At 29.9% G+C, this 21342-nt stretch overlaps 3 protein-coding genes across 3 annotated transcripts; 2 read left to right on the top strand and 1 right to left on the bottom strand.

Moving 5' to 3' along the window:
* The first annotated feature begins 4863 nt into the window (after positions 1 to 4863).
* Positions 4864 to 6502, top strand: LOC107924960 (lactosylceramide 4-alpha-galactosyltransferase). Its single transcript, XM_016855539.2, has one exon. It carries the CDS (start codon positions 5164 to 5166, stop codon positions 6463 to 6465), a length of 1302 nt encoding a protein of 433 aa, XP_016711028.2. The 5' UTR covers positions 4864 to 5163; the 3' UTR covers positions 6466 to 6502.
* Positions 6503 to 13090: 6588 nt separating this feature from the next.
* On the top strand, positions 13091 to 14060 carry LOC107925089 (dof zinc finger protein DOF1.5). Its single transcript, XM_016855654.2, has one exon. It carries the CDS (start codon positions 13168 to 13170, stop codon positions 13867 to 13869), a length of 702 nt encoding a protein of 233 aa, XP_016711143.2. The 5' UTR covers positions 13091 to 13167; the 3' UTR covers positions 13870 to 14060.
* A 1963-nt stretch (positions 14061 to 16023) lies between these two features.
* On the bottom strand, positions 16024 to 18506 carry LOC107924931 (uncharacterized). The gene is made up of 3 exons (XM_016855509.2): positions 17999 to 18506; positions 16509 to 16708; positions 16024 to 16427 (listed from the first exon to the last, which is right to left on the bottom strand). The coding sequence occupies exons 1-3, from the start codon at positions 18086 to 18088 to the stop codon at positions 16169 to 16171; spliced, it is 549 nt and encodes a 182-aa protein (XP_016710998.1). The 5' UTR covers positions 18089 to 18506; the 3' UTR covers positions 16024 to 16168.
* Positions 18507 to 21342: the final 2836 nt, after the last annotated feature.

Below are 21342 nucleotides of genomic sequence, written 5' to 3'. Positions count from 1 at the left end.
ACATATTCATAGAAACTTTCAATTTCTTTCATAGAATCAAAAACTAATGAATTTAACAAGTGGACCTAGTTGTAAAAGTCACAAAAACACAAAAAATTCAATAAATAATCAAGAATTGAACTTACCTGAAGTAAAAATATGAAAAAACCAGCTTAAGGGAACTCTTCCATGGTGTTTTTGCTGATGAGAATGCAGAAAAATAAAGAGAAATCTAGATAGTTCCACTTTAGTCCTAGCTTTATTAAGTAAATTTTGCAATTTTCCAATTTTGCCCTTAGTTCTCCTTATTTTCTTGCTGATTTCATGCCATTGCCGTCCAGCCCAAAGAGACCTTGGGTCTATTTTCCTTTTAAACCCTCTTTCTTTTATCATTTAAGCTATTTAATCATTTCCCACAATTTTGTATTTAATACAATTTAGTCCTTTTTTTCAATTAACTATCAGAACTTTAAAATTTCTTGACGAAACTTTAATACTGACTTAGTAACACTCCATAAATATTTATAAAAATATTTATGTCTCGATTTAAAATTCTCGAGATCTCGATACCTCGTTTTCGATTCTAATTATTTTAATATTTATTTTTAGTACACTATTCACTACTTCAAAATTTTTCCTAACTTCATATTTAACTTATACTCACTAAATTAATAATATTTCCTACTCATTTGTCTGATTTAGTGATCTCGAATCACTGTTCCGACACCACTGAAAATTAGGTTGTTACATTGACTTGAACCTAAGGTATGTTTTTCTACACGTCGATGAGTGCTGATCTAACGTACCAATCATCGAATTATCACTTGAAGCTCACAAGCCAAACTTAAGAAAATAAAACTTAACAATTCAATGACTTAAATAAAAAAACTTGAATGGTTCAGTGACTTAAATGAAAATTATCAAATAATTTAATAATAATTTTATAACATGAGTGAACAATACCCTAAAAAATATCTATAGATCATCTTTCAACTTACAAATTATGAAAACATGGTCTCACAGGCAGTAATTTATTTTGGTTGAACTGCATATGACAAATACATAGGAGCAGCTTTTCTTTAGTCAAAAAGGATACATAATAATTGAAATTCCTGATTATTTTTTATACAAAATTCGTAAGAAACTAACAAGACAGTCGATGTGGGATCAAAAAATACCCTTTATCGTGTGGCCTACCGACAGGCGCAACATCCCCCCACGCCACACACAGCAACCAACTAACGAAATAATTATTTGGTTAATATAATTTTTAATCCCTGAACTTAGCAAATTCTTTTGTCATATTTGTATTTTAAGGTTAAATTACATTTTGGGGCTTGAAATTGGAAACTATTCCCTCATTAGGGGATAGACCTTTTTCTTATCCAAGTTAGGCCCTAAAATTGGTAAATGTTTTCACATTGAGTCCTAAACCAGGCAATTATTTTCATATTAGGGCTTGAACTTTTCTTGTTCAAGTTAGTCCCTGAACTTAGTAGTTATTCTCATATTAAGGCTTGAACTTGACAATTGTTCCTATAGTGGGGTACGAACTTTAGGGTTTTTAAGGACTAACCTGCACAAAAATAATTCAAGCCCTAATGAGTGAGCAATTGCCAAGTTTATGGCCTAACTTGGATTAAAAGAAATTCAAACTCCAGTGTGGGAACAATTGCCAAATTCAGTGTCTAACTTATACAAGAAAAAATTCAAACCCTAATATGAGAAAAGTCGCCAAAATCAGGCCTCAAAGGTGATTTAACCGTATTTTTCTATCTACTTTGATACAATTTGAAAACTAAAGCCATTTTCATCATTAAATTTGGATTTTATCAATATTTATTAATTTGATACTACAAGATTATATCATGTCACTACTTAGAAAAATTTTTAAAAATTACTTTTATAATTTTCAAATGTCATCTAACTTGTATTTCTTTCAAAAGTTCAAAAACCAAATTAACAAATTAGACTTAATTGTAGAGTTAAATACCAATAAACCAAAAAAAAAAACCAAAATAAACCTAATATTGAAATTAGAAGCCAAAAAACCACATTATCCATACTTGTTTTTAAATTATTTGAGAATAATAAGCTCATTTTTTATATAATGAACATTTTAACCCTTTAAGTATAACATTTTTTCACTTTGGTCCTTAAAGTGTTTTTTTGCCGACTTCAATCCTTAACGCTATCAAACGTTCAAAATCCAATCCCTAACATTATCAAATGTTTTTGGTTTAATCCCTTGGGCATTTAAAAAATGGTTGAATACAAAAAAACTTGACTTGGATATCCAATAAATCATAAATTTGCCACAGGGCATACATTGACTTCATCATTTAGAAAAAAAACTACAAATTAAAAAAAATAAAAATTTTATAAAATTATAAAAATATATATAATTGTTTAAAAAATTAAAATTATGTTGGAATTTAAAAAAATTATAAAAAATATTTAAAAAATTTAAAAATGATTAGAAATCATAAAAGATTGTACAAAAATATTAAAATAGTAAAAATTGTTATATTTTTTCATAAAATATACCTTTGCTAATCACATTTAAAATATTAAAAATTTGATAAAAATTGTCTATTGTAACAAAATTAATTTTTATAATTTTTTTAAATTGTATTAATAAAATTCTAATATATATCTATTTCAACTTTTTAATATTTTAAAATATATCAATTTTTAGTACTTTACCAGTGTTATTAACAGCATATTTATTTGACTCAGCTTCCCATTCAACGTCTGAAGTAAATTTCCTTCATTCATCATCGCACACATACTCTTTTTATTTTGTACCAAAGTTTTTTAGAATGGTCAAGCACTCGACAATAGTTTTTAAGATTTTGATCTAGAGACAAATAATTTATCTTGAGATAGTAACAAATATTTGGAATAATTTAAATATTATTTAATTTAAATAAAATTATTTTATTATTTAAAAAATTGTAAATTTTCTCTAAATTTATCACCTAAAAATATCTACCAATTATAAATTTCAATTGATTGAATTATAAAATAATTATAATAGGTGGTATTCTTTGAATAGACAATGATCTCATTTTCAAGCTTGTGATTCATAAAGTTCTAAAAATATTAAAATTTCTAATATTTTTTATAATTCTCTAGTAATTAGTACATTTTAGTAATTTTTTATAGTATTGTTGTAATTTTTTAATTTTTTAATACTTTTTTATTTTTTAAAATTTTTTATGATGACATCATTATTACATCATTGTATGGCATGTGGCAATATATGATTAATTAAATAATTAAATAATTCAGCAATTAATTTTTAACATTCAAATGATTAAACTGAAAAGTTCGACAATGTGAAAGACTGAAATGAAAAAAAAAATAATATTCAAGCACTAAAACGTGCATTAAATTTTTTATATTTGGTATTTTAAATAATGGAAAATCAAAGTCAGATAACATTGAGGTCCAATCATTTATTTGAATAATAAGCATTATTTTCCACGACATTTGGCTGCATTTTAATGTATCGATTGAGAAATTAATTAAGCCCTATTATTAGTCAATGAAAGAATAATATTTTGGTTAAATTAACCATATATTGAATAGTTTGTTAATTACTTATATAGTTGGATTTTTTTGAAATATTTTGAAGAGAGAAAATAGAAACGTGTCTAGTTGGGCGAACTTTCTACTGACATGTTAAGGAATGTGCGCTTAGATAGAAGCGTTTTCTCAAAATTTCAAAGAAAACGTGTCTAGTTGGCCACGATTTCCCTGACATATCAACAAAAAGTTGTACGAGCTTTCCTGTCAACTGTGCAGAAAGCGCACCCATTTCATATTCTCTCTCCAAAACAATTTATTTTTCTAAATTTTCAAAAAATCAACCAATATAACTAATTAACAAACTATTTCTACCTATATAACTAATTTAACCTTATATTTTTCTCACTTGAAAAAGATTTACTTCAAACATTTATTAGTTTATTATTTATAAATTATAAATTATAAATTATAAATCAATCATTATCCAATATACAATAATATTTTCCACTACTTTGGCTGGCATTTGATGTATCAGTTTGAGTCCTATTATTAGTCAAGGAAAGAATAATATATATCACATGAGAAGATTCACTTCAAACATTTATAATTATTTATAAATGATGCCAATAGTACTGATTTAAGGTTTATTAATATTATATTTTGGTATAATAATACGTTTACATAACGCGGCAATTTGCATGATAATTTCTGTGTAATTTCTATTAATATTATATTATTTATTTTATATATCACATTGACAAATATTTTGAAAATTATAAAAATATTAAAACTTAAAATTCAAAAGAAAAGTAAAAGTCCAAAAAAATTACCATGAAGTACATATGGATTCCATATTTAACAATAATTATTCTCATATTGAGCCTAAACTAGACAATTGTTCCCACACCTAAGTTTAAACTTTTCTTATCCAAGATAATCCTTGAACTTGACAATTGTTCTCATATTGTGAGCTAAATTTTTTTTTGTCCAAGTTAATCCATGGCATTTTCTTGAAAACCTTAAAGTTCATGCCCCAACATGGGAACAATTGCCAAGTTCAAGGGTTAATTTGGACAAAAAAAGTTTAAGCTCTAATGTGGGAACAAATGCCAAGTTGAGGGACTAAATTGGGGTAAAAAAAGTTCAAGTTCCCATATGAAAGTAGTTGACAAGTTTAGACCTCAAATAATGATTTAACCCATTACTTTTCAAATCTGACAAACAAAGAGATTAAATTCCTAAAAGTAAAAATAGACAAGGGACTGAGTGCATATTTAAACCAAAAATAAACTATTCTATTACAACAATTTTTTATTTTTATTTTTTCCTTTTGGCTAATAATAGCAATAATAGAAGCAGCTTTGAGAGTTGGAGAGACCTCTCTTCTTGCTTACATGTTTGCTTTCAAGGTCCAAAACCACACAAACACTTCTACAATAAATTTGTTCTTTTTTAAATCCCCATTATTTTGCAATTTCCTCCATTAAAGCCCCTGTTCTTCTTCTTCCTCTAGCTTCCATTGAAATGCCCTCTTTTTCTTAATTTTTTTTCATGTACAAATGAAACTATTACCACCACCATCAATATCTGCAACAAATCCACTTTAATTTCTTACAACCCCCCCAAAAAAAAACCAAAAAAAAAAAAACAATGTTTCAAATGTCTAAACTTTACCATAATTTCCATCATACCAAAAATTCAGTCTTTAGCTTTGTGTTTTTATTACCACTTTTCCTTCTTCTTCTTTTAGCTTGTAATGGCTTCTCTGTTTTCTACATTAACCTCTCTGTTCCCGCCAAAACTTCACCGGAGCCCGCCAATTTGTTACTGGAGATCCTTCCCGGTGACAAACCGGTGAAAAAATTATCATCTTCCTCAGTTATGTATGCAGTGAAAGAAGAGAACCCATCTTTAAATTTAAAAACCCATTTATCTCTTTTACAAAACCCCAACATTTCAATGGTTTTAAAGCCAAAAAAACAACCTCATCGTTTTAGTCCTCAAACATTGAAGGCTTTGCAATTAAGGACAACAAAAACAGCAAAGGGTTTCACTTTCTCCACCAAATTAAGGGCTTTTTTCCAAAATTCAAACTGTAAGCTTCGTTTTTTCATGACATGGATTTCATCATTACATTCATTAAGTCATAGAGAATTACTTGTCATTGAAAGTGTGTTCAAATCAAACCCCAAAGCTTGTCTTGTCATTGTATCCACTTCATTAGATTCCCCAAAAGGAAATGCTGTTTTAAAACCATTTTTAAACATGGGGTTTAATTTAATCACTGTAAGTCCTGATTTTGGTTCTATATTCAAGCACACATATGCAGAAACATGGTTTAATCGATTAAAGACAGGCAATATCAATCCAGGTGAGGTTTCTTTAGGACAAAACCTGTCTAATCTACTCCGATTGGTCTTGTTATACAAATACGGCGGCGTTTATATCGACACAGATGTTATTGTTTTAAAAAGTTTCAACAATTTGAGCAATGTGATTGGTGCACAGTCCATGAAAATTGAGACCAAAACTTGGAGTAGATTAAACAATGCTGTGTTGATTTTTGATAAACATCATCCATTGTTGTACAAATTCATACAAGAATTTGCACTTACTTTTGATGGTAATAAATGGGGTCACAATGGTCCTTATTTAGTTTCAAGGGTAGTTGGTAGAGTTACCAATGGGCCTGAATTTAACTTCACCGTGTTGCCACCGCCGGCTTTTTATCCGGTCGATTGGAGTCGGATCCGTAGCTTATTCCGAGGGCCTAATAATTGGATTCAATCGGATTGGTTACGTCGTAAACTCGAGCAAATCCGAAGACAAAGCTATACTGTTCATCTTTGGAACAGGCAAAGTAAGGATGTTAGAGTTGAAGAAGGTAGCATTGTTCATCATATTATATCAGATTGTTGTATTTTTTGCAATATTTCAACATCAAGTTTGTAAGTATAGATTTATATATAATAAGGTTCAATTCATCTCATTAAATATTTTCAGTTTGGGTTTTTTTTTTAATCCTTTTTCTTTTTGCTGCCTGTGATTTCAACTTATGAAAATGAAAAGGAAGAATAGTATGCTGTTTTTTTTGTTTGTTTGTTTTTTTTTTTTAATTTTGAAAGTAAAAAAAGAAAAGAAAAGTATGTTGTTAAATCATGCTTTTACTATACATGTTTTTCATGCTTTATAACATAAAGATAGTAATAATTGAGATTTGGGTTTATTTGATTTTATCCAATTACTGGTTGAAGAAAAAGGTTAATTTACTATTGGTAACTGAGTTTAATTTTAGTGTTCAATTTGATACTTGGGGTGTTTTTTCCTCACTTACGCATGGTTTCAAAATTTAATTTGGTTTTTGAGTTTTCTTTTATCCCAATTAAGTATGTATGGTTTTTTATTAGAGCACATGTGTCAAATATTCATTGGGTCATATGACACTATTTAGTTTGGATGTTAGGTCGAACATTACGTACTAAGAGTCAGATTGCATTTTGCCTTCACTATTAGAAAATAGCAAATTGGTCATTTTAGTTAAAATTTTTATCTATTTTTATTGTTTAAAACTGATGTGGTTGATAGAATAACCAAACACTAAAATGTGACATGCCACGTATATCTGATGCTGATGTATGAAGATCAATTTTTAACAGTGAAAATAGATAAAATTTTTAATAAAAGAACCTGTTTACTTTTTAATCTAATGTATAGGGACTGATTTATCTATTTTTTGAGTAAAGAAAGCAAACTACAATTTAATTCCTAATAAATGGGCCTCCATAGTACTTTTAACAAACATAATTAGGTACCAAATAGATACAACAAAGAAATTCAAGTACTAAATTGAACATTAAAACCATATTCAAATATCAAATTATATATTAACCCAAAAAATTCAGAGATAATGTAGGATGTAATTGCTTGAATAAGACATGAAAGTGATTTCTCAGCTGCCTCCAATTAATGTAAGACACCTACTCTTGGGCTTGGTTTACATCATGGTACCATGCGTGTGTTCTTTTATATGTAATTTATCTCTTTGTCTTACCATATTCTCTTAGATTTATATACCAATTGCAACCATTATCCTGATCCAGTTTGGGACCATTAATCATGTAATTGCCACAAATTCATCTTTCAAACCAGGCTGCTTCCCCCTTCATTTTTCTTGAAAATTTTGTATTTGATTCTCAGTGTTCGAAATATATGAACATGATAGTATAAAATATTATCTTTTGTAATTCTTCAGATATATGGAATGAAATAGAAAAACATACCCAAGTAGCAACTCGGTATCATCAACTATGGCAGTGAGCTTTACCATTTCATATTAAAAAAAGACTAAATTGATATTTAAACTATATTTAATGCTCAAATTAGGTCATCTTCTAAGGTTAAATAGTATAATAAAAAAACAAATATTAATTGAGTGTTTATAAAAAAAGTACACTCAATTGAATCATAGATATAAAAAAGACATGTTTTTGTATATTTCACCATTTGGCAATCATGATAGACATAATATTGAGAAGTCAATGAGTACAGCAATATCACCCCATTTTAATATGCATTTTGCATCTCTGAATGTGATGCAATGGCACATTTATTTATTGTTTAAGTCGTGCAATTTACATTGAATGATTCTTTTGTAAGGAGTTGCCATTATTCAATTTGATTTTAGGTCCAATTTATAGGGTTTGGGGAAGTTGGGCACATGCTAATGAACTCATTTACGATCTTTCTTATGTAAGGCCACTTGTTAATTAATGTACCCAAAGTTGACTAAAGATACGGTTTAATTGCTGCTGAATAATAATAATAATGATGATGATGATGTAAGCAAAAACAAAAAGAAATCTACGTTGATGAAACCCTTTCACTTGAGTTCTTGACCAATGGCTTCTCCAAGATTTTCCTTCTTTATTTTAATTTGTTTTATATTCCTTAATATTATTTATATTAATATTTATATCATGTAGTTTACTATAAGTTACATATAATTAAGTAGACAATATTCATTAAATACATATAAGACAAACTAATTTCTAGAAATATATCTTACGTTATTAAACAATATCTATTGACATCAATTAAACCCACCCTGTAGGTAAAAAGAAAAACTTCAAAAAGAATCTTTATTGAAAATAATCTTATTTTGAAATTTTAATTTGAAAATTTTGAAGTAAATAATTATTTTTAGTGGTTGTTATTTATTAATATAGATAAAAATTTAAAGATAAAATCAATTTTCACAAAAAAAAATTCCCACAATAATTTCATTAATAAATTTTGTCATAGGATTACCAATAATTTATATTTTAAACAAGAAAAACTATCATTTAATAATTTATATTACATTACATTGTTACACTGTAATATAAAACGTTTGATGTGTATGTCAATCTGACAATCTATCAATTTAATGATTTTTTAAATAGTTCACCCGTTATGAGTATAAACTACTTGTATAGTATCACTTGTTTATTATAATCCTCTGAAGAATATCTAAAATATATGTAACTTTTAAAAAAAACATGACACGTAATTATCTATAACACATTATTTCAATAAATCGTATCTTATGTATACACGTGAAAATGAGAGGATAACAAAACAAATACTTAACAATCATAATTATGAATTAATTTTACCTTCAATGTCAAATAGATCATGTGATTTTTGTAACAAGACATCATGGTAAGGAAAAACATGTTGTATGTTCCTATGTCCACACTGTTATTATTGTTTTCCAATTTTAAATGAAGAAATAAATTTAAGACATGGCGAATTGGTTTCTGACAAATGCATTTAAGAAAGTGAAACTGAAGCAGCCTCTTTATAGTCGGCCGCCTCTTAAAAAGCTAAAGCATGTGCCTTCTTTTCGCATTCGCTTTCACTGCTTTTCCTTCCTCGTAAATAAGGAATGGCACCGTTCGTATTTTACAAAATATAATTATTTTTTATTTAATATCGTATATTTTATTTTGTTAAATTTAAATATATAGATTAAAATGTCTTAATTTTATATTACTAGCCATAAATTTAGAATTATTTTTTATATTTTTATTTTCAAAAATTTAATTTATATAAATCTATTCGACAATTATATTTTATAATAAAATTAAATTTAATAAAATAACTTTAAGCTGTTAAAAAATAATAAATAAAACAATTTAGTGTCCTAGTTTACGGCAGTTTGGATATTTTTTTCTAAAAAAATTCAGTCAAAGTTTATCGGGAGTCCCTATATTACTATGTAAAATTCATTTTAGTCCCTTTATTAAAAACTACTTTAGATTAATCTTTGTACATTAAAAATTTATTCAAATCATGACATTGTTATAATCTATTATTAAGTTACTAATAATTTAGCAGTTCGGTATTTCAGAAATACATGAATTTTTTTCGAGATGGTTGGTTTTTTATGGATCCAGTCGGTCATGAGTATATCAATTAAGTATGATATATTTTGTTCAAATTATTAGTAACCTAATGAAAAGTTGTAAATGTATCAGGCTTTGAATAAAATTTTAACATATAAGGATTAAGCTAGAGCAATTTTTGGTAAAGGGATTAAAATGAAATTTATATAGTAGTATAGGGACTCTTAGGAGACTCTGACCAAAAAATTCTATCAAAATGGATAATTATTGAATTTATATTGGGTTTCGAATAAGATTAATTGAGACCCATAAACTAGAAAATTGAAAAAGTCCATCTTTATCTCATCATTCAATTATAACCGGACTCATAGCCCAACTTCTCTCACGTGCAATCGTATACACACACGTGTGAATCTTTTTTTTTACTAAATTTATTTCTAACAAGTCTGTTGTTTTGACTAGTTTAACTATTTTGGCATGTAATAAAATAATTGGGTGGGTGTTAGGGATATTAATAATGTATTTTTTATTCTAAAAGTATTCTTAAAAAATTGTTCAACAAGTTTAGTAACGAGCATAACGACCTTATTGTTCCGATGGAGAGAAGAATCTATTATTAGCTTTTCAGGAAATTTCTAAACAAACAATTTCAACGAAATCTTTCAATTTCTTATTTTACTATGATTCAGGAAATTTCCAAATGAACAATTTCAATGAAATATTTTAATTTCTTATTTTACTATGTTCAACTCTATGTATTCCTCTATCCGTAGAGTACATTGAATGTACAGAAATGGTTATAGCTGAGTTTTTGTTATTCGTATTAATAGTTACTCTAGAAGGAATGTTTTTATGCGGTGTTAACGATTTAATAACTATCTTTATAGCTCCAGAATGTTTCAGTTTATGCTCCTACTTATTATCTGGATATACCAAGAAAGATGTACGATCTAATGAGGCTACTACGAAATATTTACTCATGGGTGGGGCAAGCTCTTCTATTCTGGTTCATGGTTTCTCTTAGCTATATGGTTCATCCGGGAGAGAGATCGAGCTTCAAGAAATAGTGAATGGTCTTATCAGTACACAAATGTATAACTCTTCAGAAATTTCAATTGTGCTTATATTCATCACTGTAGCAATTGGGTTCAAGCTTTCCCCAGTGCCTTCTCATCAATAGACTCTTGACTAATTGAATTCTGTTTTTTATTTAATATATAATTAATTTTAATTTTGTATGATATAAAAATAAATATTTTATATTTGAAATAATGAAAACAATTTAGAAGTTTTTAAAAAAAATATTATTTTTAGAAATATTTATGAAAATACCTTAAAATTTTGTTAAATAATATAAATTACTATAAAATAAAACTCATTTTATCAAAATAAATTTTAAAAAATTAAAATAAATTAATATAAAAAATAAAAAATCCGAATCAAATTTCAATAATATGAGAGTCGTTACCTGCGGAATCATAATTTCGTATCGTTAATGCTGCAGGCAAGATGATGAAGAAAAGCACATTGTAAAGTTTCTAATGTAGAGAAAATTACCAGATTAAGAACTATTATTCCGAGAACAAGAAGATACTTCTTTCTTCAGCATCAACAAATTTCAAGTCAATAATTGTAACAAAACAAATTCAGCGGCGACGCTTCCTTCCTCACAGGCGGGTATTGGTGCTTTGCAGAGGACCCTCGCTGGCGCTATCGTAGCCACCAACTGGTTTCCCAGACGATCGATAAAGACATGTTTTCGTTCAATTGGCTAGTGTGCTTAGTCACTTTCTAAACTGTGGGACAGATGTTATGGGAAGTATTGAAAAATGGCTATACAAATCTACTTTACCTAACCAACCGACAAAAGATTTAGGTTACATTATTACTGATTTTTTACTTTAAAAAATAAAATCATACTTATGCATCATCCCTGGCCTAATTATTTCGATCCTTTGATGGTTTAAAAATTTGAGCGACTGTCCAATTGCATACATATTCATATTCTGATAAGCCTTTCATGGATACAACTAATAATGACATTTGTTAATTATATCAGATAAAATTTTATACCGATTATTCTCTTGTTAATCGCATACCGAATGCCATTTCATTCCAACACCAAAAGTTGATGTGTGCTTATTGAGCTTTTTAGGTACCATTTAACCATTCACTTTTGATTATTATTATTTAGATAAAATTAATCCGTGTTATATGTATATCTCCTGAATTAATTAATGGCACTTAGAGAGTTCGTCTTACGAGCTAAGACTAAAAATAAAGACTAGATATCACTGGTTAAGACTTTGAAACACCTGTCTCACAGATTAATAATAAGGTAAGTACATGTTGAGAGACCACATGACGTCTATATACTACGCTTATTTATTATCCTGATAAGGCAGCCTGCACATAGGGGAAAAGAATATTAGTAGGTTAGCCAATCTATGTAGTACGAAAACAATAATAGAAAGACATATGTAATCTCAAAAAAGGATCGACAATACTATTTATAAGGCGCTCGAGGCCCAAATATGAGCCAAGATACTCATTGTAGTCTCTCTCTCAATTGTTACTTTCTCCTTTTTTCCTTTCTACTTCTATACTCGACCACTCAAACACTCTCTTTCACGTCAAATTTTTTATATAAAAATTAAATGAATTATTAAAATTTTAACAAGAAATAACAATATTTTAAAGTTTTTAGAGCCAACTTTCGAGCCAATATTTAGTGAAAAAAACCAACTTGGGGATCTTCACACATAAGGGCGAGCCCGTACGTGCATAATCACATGTACATAGGCCCATAAGATCATCATCACAAGAATCATCTATCAGCTATCATGACATGCGAGACTATTTTCATAACTCCCAAATTATAGGTTTTAAGAGACCCATTTTCTCCCCCCACCTAAATGTTAAGGGAAGATTATTATATGTATATACACTATACGATATGCATGACATTGTAGCATACCTTAATTAATTTACTATTACTTAGTGTAGCATGTAACATGAACTCTACGTTTTGCTCTTTACAGCCTATCCAATCACTCTCCACCATCAACGGTCCAAATAATCCCACGTTTCACCCTCCCTACCCCACTTTCACCTTCATTGTTAAGAAAGAAATCCTCTCTCCTCTTCTATGCTTCTATATATTAATCATCATATCTTTATTTGTTTATCAAAGTCTAAAACAAACTCACTATTTTATGTATATATATGTATGTGAGACATATAGCTTAGATTAAAGATATATAGTGTTATGGGATTGAGTTCTAAACAGGTTTCTAGCGATGGTGGTCATGGTTGGAGCCAACCTTTGTTGCAGGCTCAAACACTACCAAAAGCGTCAATAATCAAGAAGCGACACACACAAAACCAGCACCAGCAGCCATTGAAGTGTCCTAGATGTGATTCTTTGAACACAAAGTTTTGTTATTACAATAACTACAACAAATCACAGCCTAGACATTTCTGCAAGGCTTGTAAGAGACATTGGACTAAAGGTGGCACTCTCCGGAATGTACCTGTCGGTGGTGGTCGTAAAAACAAGCGGCTCAAGCCTGGCATCAAAGCTGTCAGCACCGCCATTAACACCAGCACTGCCTCTAGTGATAATAGCAATAGGCTGTTGCTTGATTCCTTGATGGCAATCCAATGGCAGCAACAACATCCATTTCCACCATTGTTGGACTGTAATAACATGCTAATGGGTTCATCATCATCCCTTTTGTTACCTCAAACTCAAGGCCAAGAATTCCCGTTTTCAAGCTCAAGTTCTAGCTCCATTTCACCAAGTATCTATAACTACACTGGCGAAGCAAACAGTAGTCGTTCACAGACATGGCAATTGCCTAGTGCAAGCATGGACATGGCAAATTACTGGAACCTGGATGATATTGATGAACTGGTCTCTACTGATCTCAACAACATACCATGGGTTGATTCTGAGATCAAACCATGAAAAGCAAATTTTAATCATATATTCAATGTTAATATGTAGGAGATTCCTTTTTCTCATTTACTTTTTTTTTTGGCCCCTTAGATTGATTATTGTTCACAAAGCTGTGATTTTTCAGATTCAGCTCTGGGTTTTAGGTGTACATTATTTTGTACTCTCTACATCTTTACATAATGCAAGAATATGAATTTGCATGTTAGGTGTATGAATGGAAAAGTGGGAAAGATGGTGGGATATGTTATTTTTATAATTATTACTATTACGGTTGGAATAGAATCAATCATCATAATTAATTATAAATTAATTAATTAATTAATTAGATTAAATTTAGTAGAGAATTTACACACTTATATAAGAATTATAAAGTACTCGAACTTGAGACCTTAATCTTACCATTAAGCTAAGGCGTTCAAGAGGGATATATCATATATATATATATATGCGGTAACACAAAGACAAAGGCAAGTATAAATTATAAGTATAAAATAAGTATAAATTTATACGACACACCAAACTGTAATATAAAATACAATTAATACAATGCATAAAGAATGAAAATCGGACAAAAGTCAGACTAATCCGAAAATAATTGGATAAGACTCACACATAAGAAGAAAACCCACACATTATAATCGCATATAATGAGACACGAATTCGAACTTTCAAAGTTGGATTTCTCAGCTTTTGCCAATAGTTTCAAAACCTATATGATATATGAAAGTTCAAAAATGGGGTCTTTTTCCAGCTATGCTGGGCAAACTGAATGTGATGGAAGGTCGTTGATGTGGATATGCATATTTAGGGACATATCTGAATAGTTGTAATATAGTTAGATTCTTTTTCTTTATAATTTATGACCACTTGTTGAGAATCATTCTCTTTTCTTTGTCTGGTTGGAAAGTAGGGTTTTTTTTTCTTTAGTTTTCTTCTTCTTCTTTTTTTGCCCTCTTCTAGCTGGCCAGTCTAAACCGTGTACTTCTATGTTTACATTATTACTAGTTTAGTAGGCACCAAAATCTTTGTTCCAACATGGTCTGCTCTCATCCTCTCTAAGTTGAGAGATCCAGAGCATGTGGACATTGGGGCTACACTTTCCACTCTCTGTTTCCTAATTTGTTTTTATAGCATCAGCTTCCTTTGATTGAGTTTTTATCTACTATGGGATTGTTGAGAAAATATATTTTTTTTCCTCTGATTCTAGGTAATAATTTATTGAATTTTGTTGAAATAAAAATTGGTCGGTGAGAGATTGTTATATGTTTGATAAAAGGGATCTGGAAGGAGGAGTAGACGGTGAAGGATGCAAGGCCGGTTCATCTATGTGGGTGGAGAGTTGTCAAGTTAAGATGCTGGGTGTTCTTGGAGGATTGGTTGATGGAGTAGGAGGATATGGAGAGGAATGAAGGAGCTAGGAGAGGTATGGTTTGTGTCTAGTAGCCTAGGCCTATGTAGGCACATGGTAGCCTTTGGTTGGTTCGTTGATTTTTTCGAAGGGCTTAGACTGATGAGTAATGTGATATTGTAGGGTATGCAGGTGTGAGACAAGTTTATAAAGGCATAGGCCCATGGAGGCACATGGTAGCCTTTTGGTTGGTTCATTGATTCTTTCAAATGGCTTAGATTGATGAGTAATGCGTTGTTGTAGGGTATATAAGTAATAGGTGATAATTGTCACGTCAATATAAATTGTCTAACTAACAATGATGGGCTTATGTGTTTTTAGGACTTGAGTGAACAATACCTTTGGTAGAGATACATTGACAAAGTCCTCTGATGAAGGTACTCAGTGATGGAAGTACCATGTGTAATACTATATATAAAAACACTACAAGACGAGTAAAGAATGTGACTATTTGAAACATCTTTTGAATGAAAAATTATGCTTTTTTTTACAACATTTTATAAATAGGTCAGGGTGACACCAAATGGGTAGACAAGGACAATGAAATTAGTGAAAAATTTATAAAGCTTAAGTTAATACGTGAAAAATGTTGCATTTCGACTTTCCAAAAATAATAAAAATATGATATAATTTTTTATAAAAAATAATAAAATTAAATTTATAATTTAACTTTTAACTTCTAAAAAAAAGTTCTGAATTTACCCTAGGTAAAAAACATTGAAAAGCAGAAGGAAAAAAAAGGGATAAAGTCAGCATGGTCAAAGATACAATGTATAGTCAATCACAGATGTTATCATCTAAGTTTTTCTACACCAAAAACACACCAAGGTCAAATTAACAATGAATTACTACATAAGAATATTTCATATGATCATCAATGACCACAGATATATACTCATCTTATAGGTTTCCCATTCTCACTCCAGTGTCCCTAGCATAGTTGTTAGGCTTCTCATCCCTAGCTGCTTTCGAGTAGCTAACATAGTAAAGCTCGGAAACTACGGCCGTTAAGAAAACGAATGCAGCCCCGGCGCCAAACACACCTTTTCTCAACGTTGCACATGATGGAGGATTATCCAAGAGATTCTTGTATTTGGTGTGGTATGCGTTACGGACCGACCCTGCTAGCAAGCATACCTCCGCGATGAGAAAGAACACCCTGAAATACCCGATGCAACACGTTGATTAGACGATTGGGGAAACGAACACGAGGAGTTAAAAAGCAGTGAAAAAATATTACCAGCAAGTGATGAAGAGTACAACTGCCCATGCTCTAGAGCCACTCGGTTTCATGGCTTTACCACAGCATAAGCATCGGCTAGCCACCATGATTAGTATCTGACCGACTAGAAGGAAAAGGAATGAACCTACACCTAAGCCAGTTGCAATATCCTTATCATAAACACAAAAACTTTCGTTCCCATTATTGTGAACAGTGGCCTGCAAACAGAGAGCAAGGGATGTCCCCATTTAGAATTGTCGATGATTGCACCGGCATAACCAAATATCGTTCGCTGTAGATACATTGTTTGTAACTACGAAACATTCCTGCTGGCATCGAAAGAAGCATAGCCAGCCTATGATCTTAGAACCAACAGATACATTACCTAAATCTCAAGGCAATAACCTCTTTCAGAGGCCATGTGCACTCTATTTGGGATCAATAAGAACAACAAAGACATTTCTTCCCTTAGCCTCAAGTTCTAAATTAAAACATTCTTGAAGTAACATAGCATCTAAAATGGTATTAAAGATATACAATGTTTTCAGCATGGTTTCCTCTTAGTGTTTTCCTACATTTTTTATTGAATATTCCTGTTATCATGAACTAAACAAGCTTGATGATAAAAGGATGTATTTAGAGCGGTTAAATGCTCAAATTAGGGCCCAACCTTTTAAGTGTAACTCACATAAGCGCCAATTTTTTTAAAATGATAAAATAATAGCTTAACCTTTATAAAAGTGTTCAAATAAAGACTTTTTATGCACTTTCTCTGTTTGTCATAAAAATTAGGTGAATGTTGACTTGTTTAAAATAAAACACATGACAACTGAAGTAGATATAACTTGAAAAGAAATGAAAACAATAAACATATTTTAAAATATGATATACTACATTTGAGAAGTCCTTATTTGAGCACTTTTGAAATAGTTTAGCACTTATTTGAGTATTTTCGAAAAGATTTTACCTCATTTGAGCACTTTTGTAAATATTAGACACCATTTTAAAAAATTTGTCCCTTATGTAAACAACCCAAAAGACGTTTGGTCTCAATTTGGGCATTTAGCCTATTTAGAACCAAACTAGATCACTTTTTGAATTCAACGGGAATACTAAATTAGCCCAAAATACGGTTTTCCCGGTAAGTAAAACTACTAATACTTGCAACTAAATCTTGTTTAACCCATCTTTATTGTTAAATATTTTGCACCCAAGTGCATTTCTAGCTTAGTTTTCACAGTGGGCGCTTATTGAAAACTTGGAACTTCAAATACAAACAACCATGCTATATAACAAATATTCATTTTGTCTAGAAAGCAAGCAACTTTTTACCTTACAACTAAAAAGCCTAAACTCTACAACATGGAATCAAAAACCCATTCAGGAAATCATATAAACAAAATAAGCAAACCATAAGAAATTAGTCATATACAGCAAAGAGTACTCCAAAAAAAAAAAAGGAAAGAACAAAAGGATAGTTTTTTTTTTTTTGTATGAAGAAAACTCACGGTGCTTCTCCTTTGCTCAGCAGCAACAGCAAGTCCAAAAGCAATAAGATCAATCACAAAAACCAGAGCCAGTAACAACGTTGAAGCCATAGTTAAAAGGGCAACCCCCTCCCCCCACAAAGCTTAAACAAAAATCTCAAAAAAAATTATGACCCAGAGAAGTAAACAGAAAAGGAAAAAGGAATTTTAAGTAAAAGCGAGAGAAAAAAGCAGGAACAAATGGTGGGACTATATATATGTGCAGAGGTTTGAGGTTAGGGTAGCGTGGTTTTACTTCTAAAGAAAGTAATAATTACTCAAATACGTATTTGAATATGATTGGAAGATTAGTTTAATTGATTTTGTTTAGTGATTTTGATTTTGTCTTTCGTGTTTATCCACGAAATTAAATGCAAAATCGTAGAAGCCACGAAGGAAAGAATGATAACTCACTGTTGTGGACTTTCCTTGCTACAAGCTTAGCAAGATCCAAAGATGAATGTTATATTATTTTAATTTCGCTTAATCTAACATTTAAATTCTTTTTTAGTTGATATTTAAGTTTTTTCCTGATATCTAAACTTTACACATTTTTCGAATTTGGCACACAATTGATAATTTTTTTTAATTTGATACCTAAATTAATTAAATGCTATAAAAATTACCCAAAAACACTAACTGTGTGTGTTAGTTTTTTTTTTATAGTTAGTAAATGACATTAAATTTAATGGTAAGAATAATTCTATTTATTTAGATTTTTCTCTATTTTGCTAAAGGATATGCTCAAATTTTACTTTTTATTGAAGTTGAGATCACTTTAATGGTTAAATGTATGAATTATTTAAGAGGGACCACATGCTTAAAATATGACTTGATTTTCACAAAGTCCTCAATTTCATAAAAGTATTGTCAATATTAGAAGAAATTCGTGTTAAAAAATTGTGTTTTGAGCTATGTTTAACAAATTACTATTGAAGAAAAAACAAGAGTTTTGACTAATCAAAATAAAATAAATAAATTATATTAAATTAAAATTTAAAATAAATTAAACTAAATGTAATTGAAAATTTAAAATGAAAAAAATTCTTTATCATATACCACATGTAGGTCGTCAGTTTAAATACCAAACTGGATTAGAAAAAAACCTTAGCTACTGAGGTGTAGAATATTCAATGCGTTGCAATCACATGTCTCTCTAATTGACTAGTGAATCTTCTACAACATTATCGAGCTTGAGAAGGTGCAACCTGCACCTTAAGTTATGAGCCAAGACTTTAGTTTCACCAACATATGACCTGCTCGATTCTTCTACTAATATATACCCAAGTCAACCTTCTATTCGGATCAAAAAGTCACTAGTTAGACTTAAGCCTCACCTAAAACACACAAGAGAAAGAGTTTGACATTATACTTGATTCTTACAGAAGAGAGTTTGAGAGAATGATAAGAAGTATTACTATTTAAGTGCCAAGTTATTTGTATACAAATAAAGGTGGCCTATCTCCTTTATAATTTATATAGGTCAAGCCCCTTTGATCCTGCGACTAGGATTTATTACATTCAACGATGAAGAATTGTACTTTTAGAGTATTCTATATAAACTTACATATACAATTCTATAGAAAGCTATATCTTTCTAGAGCTTCCAAAACATTTTACTTGATTCCACAAGATTTTGGTTTCTTCTCAAACTTTCAGACTCTTTGAAAGCTTTAAAAATCTTTGACACATTTGGAGAATTTCTAAACCATTTCTTCTTGAAAGTGCACCAATTCAAGCCTGCTGCACTTGAGGGGCCTCCTTAGGCTTTTATATCCCGCACATAGTTGGACTCAAACACATGTCTTATATGCTATAAGACACTTATGGGTAAAAATGCCAAGTGTCGTACAAAACACCAATTCGAGTTCAACCATACACTAAACTTATAATATACCTTCATAAAGACTTGATAAAATATTATTGTTTTGTGAACCCATAACAATAATTTACAGTATTGCACCATATTTCACTGTTTCGACTGTATTTCAATGGCAAAGGGTTAGATGAGAATTAAAAAAACGTTGACAAGGGTAGAAAATGATTTGGTGGAGCATTAAAATATTAGAATTAAAGGGCAAGATGATTGATGTGCCTCCATTAATGATAAGAGAAAATGTATGGCAAGCAATGGATAATTAAATGTGGGGACAAAAGAAAAAGACAACTTTGTCATTTACACCACTAACCACTCAAAAGATTTTCAATTATCATCAGCTGTTGATATTTACCTAAAGACAAGTCAATCAATTCCACCTTAATCAAAGTAATGATATTTTTTTAATAAAATCTTCTATTACTAACTAGATTTGTTCGAGTTAATTAATTATCTTCATATAAAAATATTAAAATGTCAATTGAGTTTTAATTCAACTGGTATTATAATATATTATCTTTCGATTTAAGTGTTGGAAAAAATGTATGCCAGATATGATAAAAACATATAATAAAATTAATATTCAAAAGAAAAAGAACCAAAATATATGTGTTCCCAAAATCGAATTAAACAATATTAATTATGTTAATGATTAGAATAAGATTATAATAATGGTAAGAAATATAAATTTTAACTTAGAGAGGAGAACATTTTGACATTTCTTGCTGTTCATGCAAAGTTACAACAGTGGTTTACTAATTTTAATATAATTTTTAATGAACTTTTTGAAATTTTTAATAATTTTTTAAGGACAAATTTGGTGCTGTAAAAAAGTTTGTTTAAAAATATGTTTTTAAAAAGTATGTGAAAAAGTGTAGTTTTTAAAGTATTTGATATTGTTATCAAAAATTGCGTGAGAATTTAAAATTTTTATTTTAGACATTGTTGAAAAGAGAGACAAGATAAAGGAAGATGGTTTACATTGTTGTGTGTCGAGAGCCTATCTAAGCCCATAAATGTTTTCCTTTTTTAGTGTATGGAAGCTATAGGGACAAAGGTAAACGGGGTAGGTGGTAACCTTTGCCCTTCAAAAATGATAGATTTATCATTTAGTCCCTTAAGTTTTTAAGAAATTACATATTAGTATAATGATAAAATTGCACATTAATCTTTTAATATCTCTTAAAGTAATTTTTTGATTTTGTCCCTGGAGAACTATATGTACATACTTTAGGATAGGTGTCATCATCTTGATATTCATGGGTTGAGTCATGTGACACTGCTGACATGTGTTAATGTATGTCTTTTGAGTTGTGTCTCACTTCACTGGTCATTTGGAGTTTGCATGACGATGGCATGCAAGGCGTGACAAGGCCTTTGCCTTTGATAAGGCAATGAGCCTTGATGAGGCAAACATTTGACGAGATCTCTTTGATAAGGCAATGAGTCT

The sequence above is a fragment of the Gossypium hirsutum genome, chromosome A10 (genome assembly GCF_007990345.1).
Source record: "Gossypium hirsutum isolate 1008001.06 chromosome A10, Gossypium_hirsutum_v2.1, whole genome shotgun sequence".
NCBI lineage: Eukaryota > Viridiplantae > Streptophyta > Magnoliopsida > Malvales > Malvaceae > Gossypium > Gossypium hirsutum.
The sequence above is the reverse complement of the archived record's forward strand: the minus strand, read 5'-3'. Positions and strand labels throughout refer to the sequence as shown.

Bases quoted from the DNA above. Each gene is read 5' to 3' on its own strand.
- LOC107924960 (XM_016855539.2), top strand. From the start codon at position 5,164: ATGTTTCAAATGTCTAAACTTTACCATAATTTCCATCATACCAAAAAT.
- LOC107924931 (XM_016855509.2), bottom strand. From the start codon at position 18,088: ATGGCTTCAACGTTGTTACTGGCTCTGGTTTTTGTGATTGATCTTATT. The intron at 16,709-17,998 runs GTGAGTTTTCTT...CTCTGTTTGCAG, and splicing joins CTGAGCAAAGGAGAAGCACC to GCCACTGTTCACAATAATGG. The intron at 16,428-16,508 runs GTAATATTTTTT...CGGGTATTTCAG, and splicing joins GTACTCTTCATCACTTGCTG to GGTGTTCTTTCTCATCGCGG.
- LOC107925089 (XM_016855654.2), top strand. From the start codon at position 13,168: ATGGGATTGAGTTCTAAACAGGTTTCTAGCGATGGTGGTCATGGTTGG.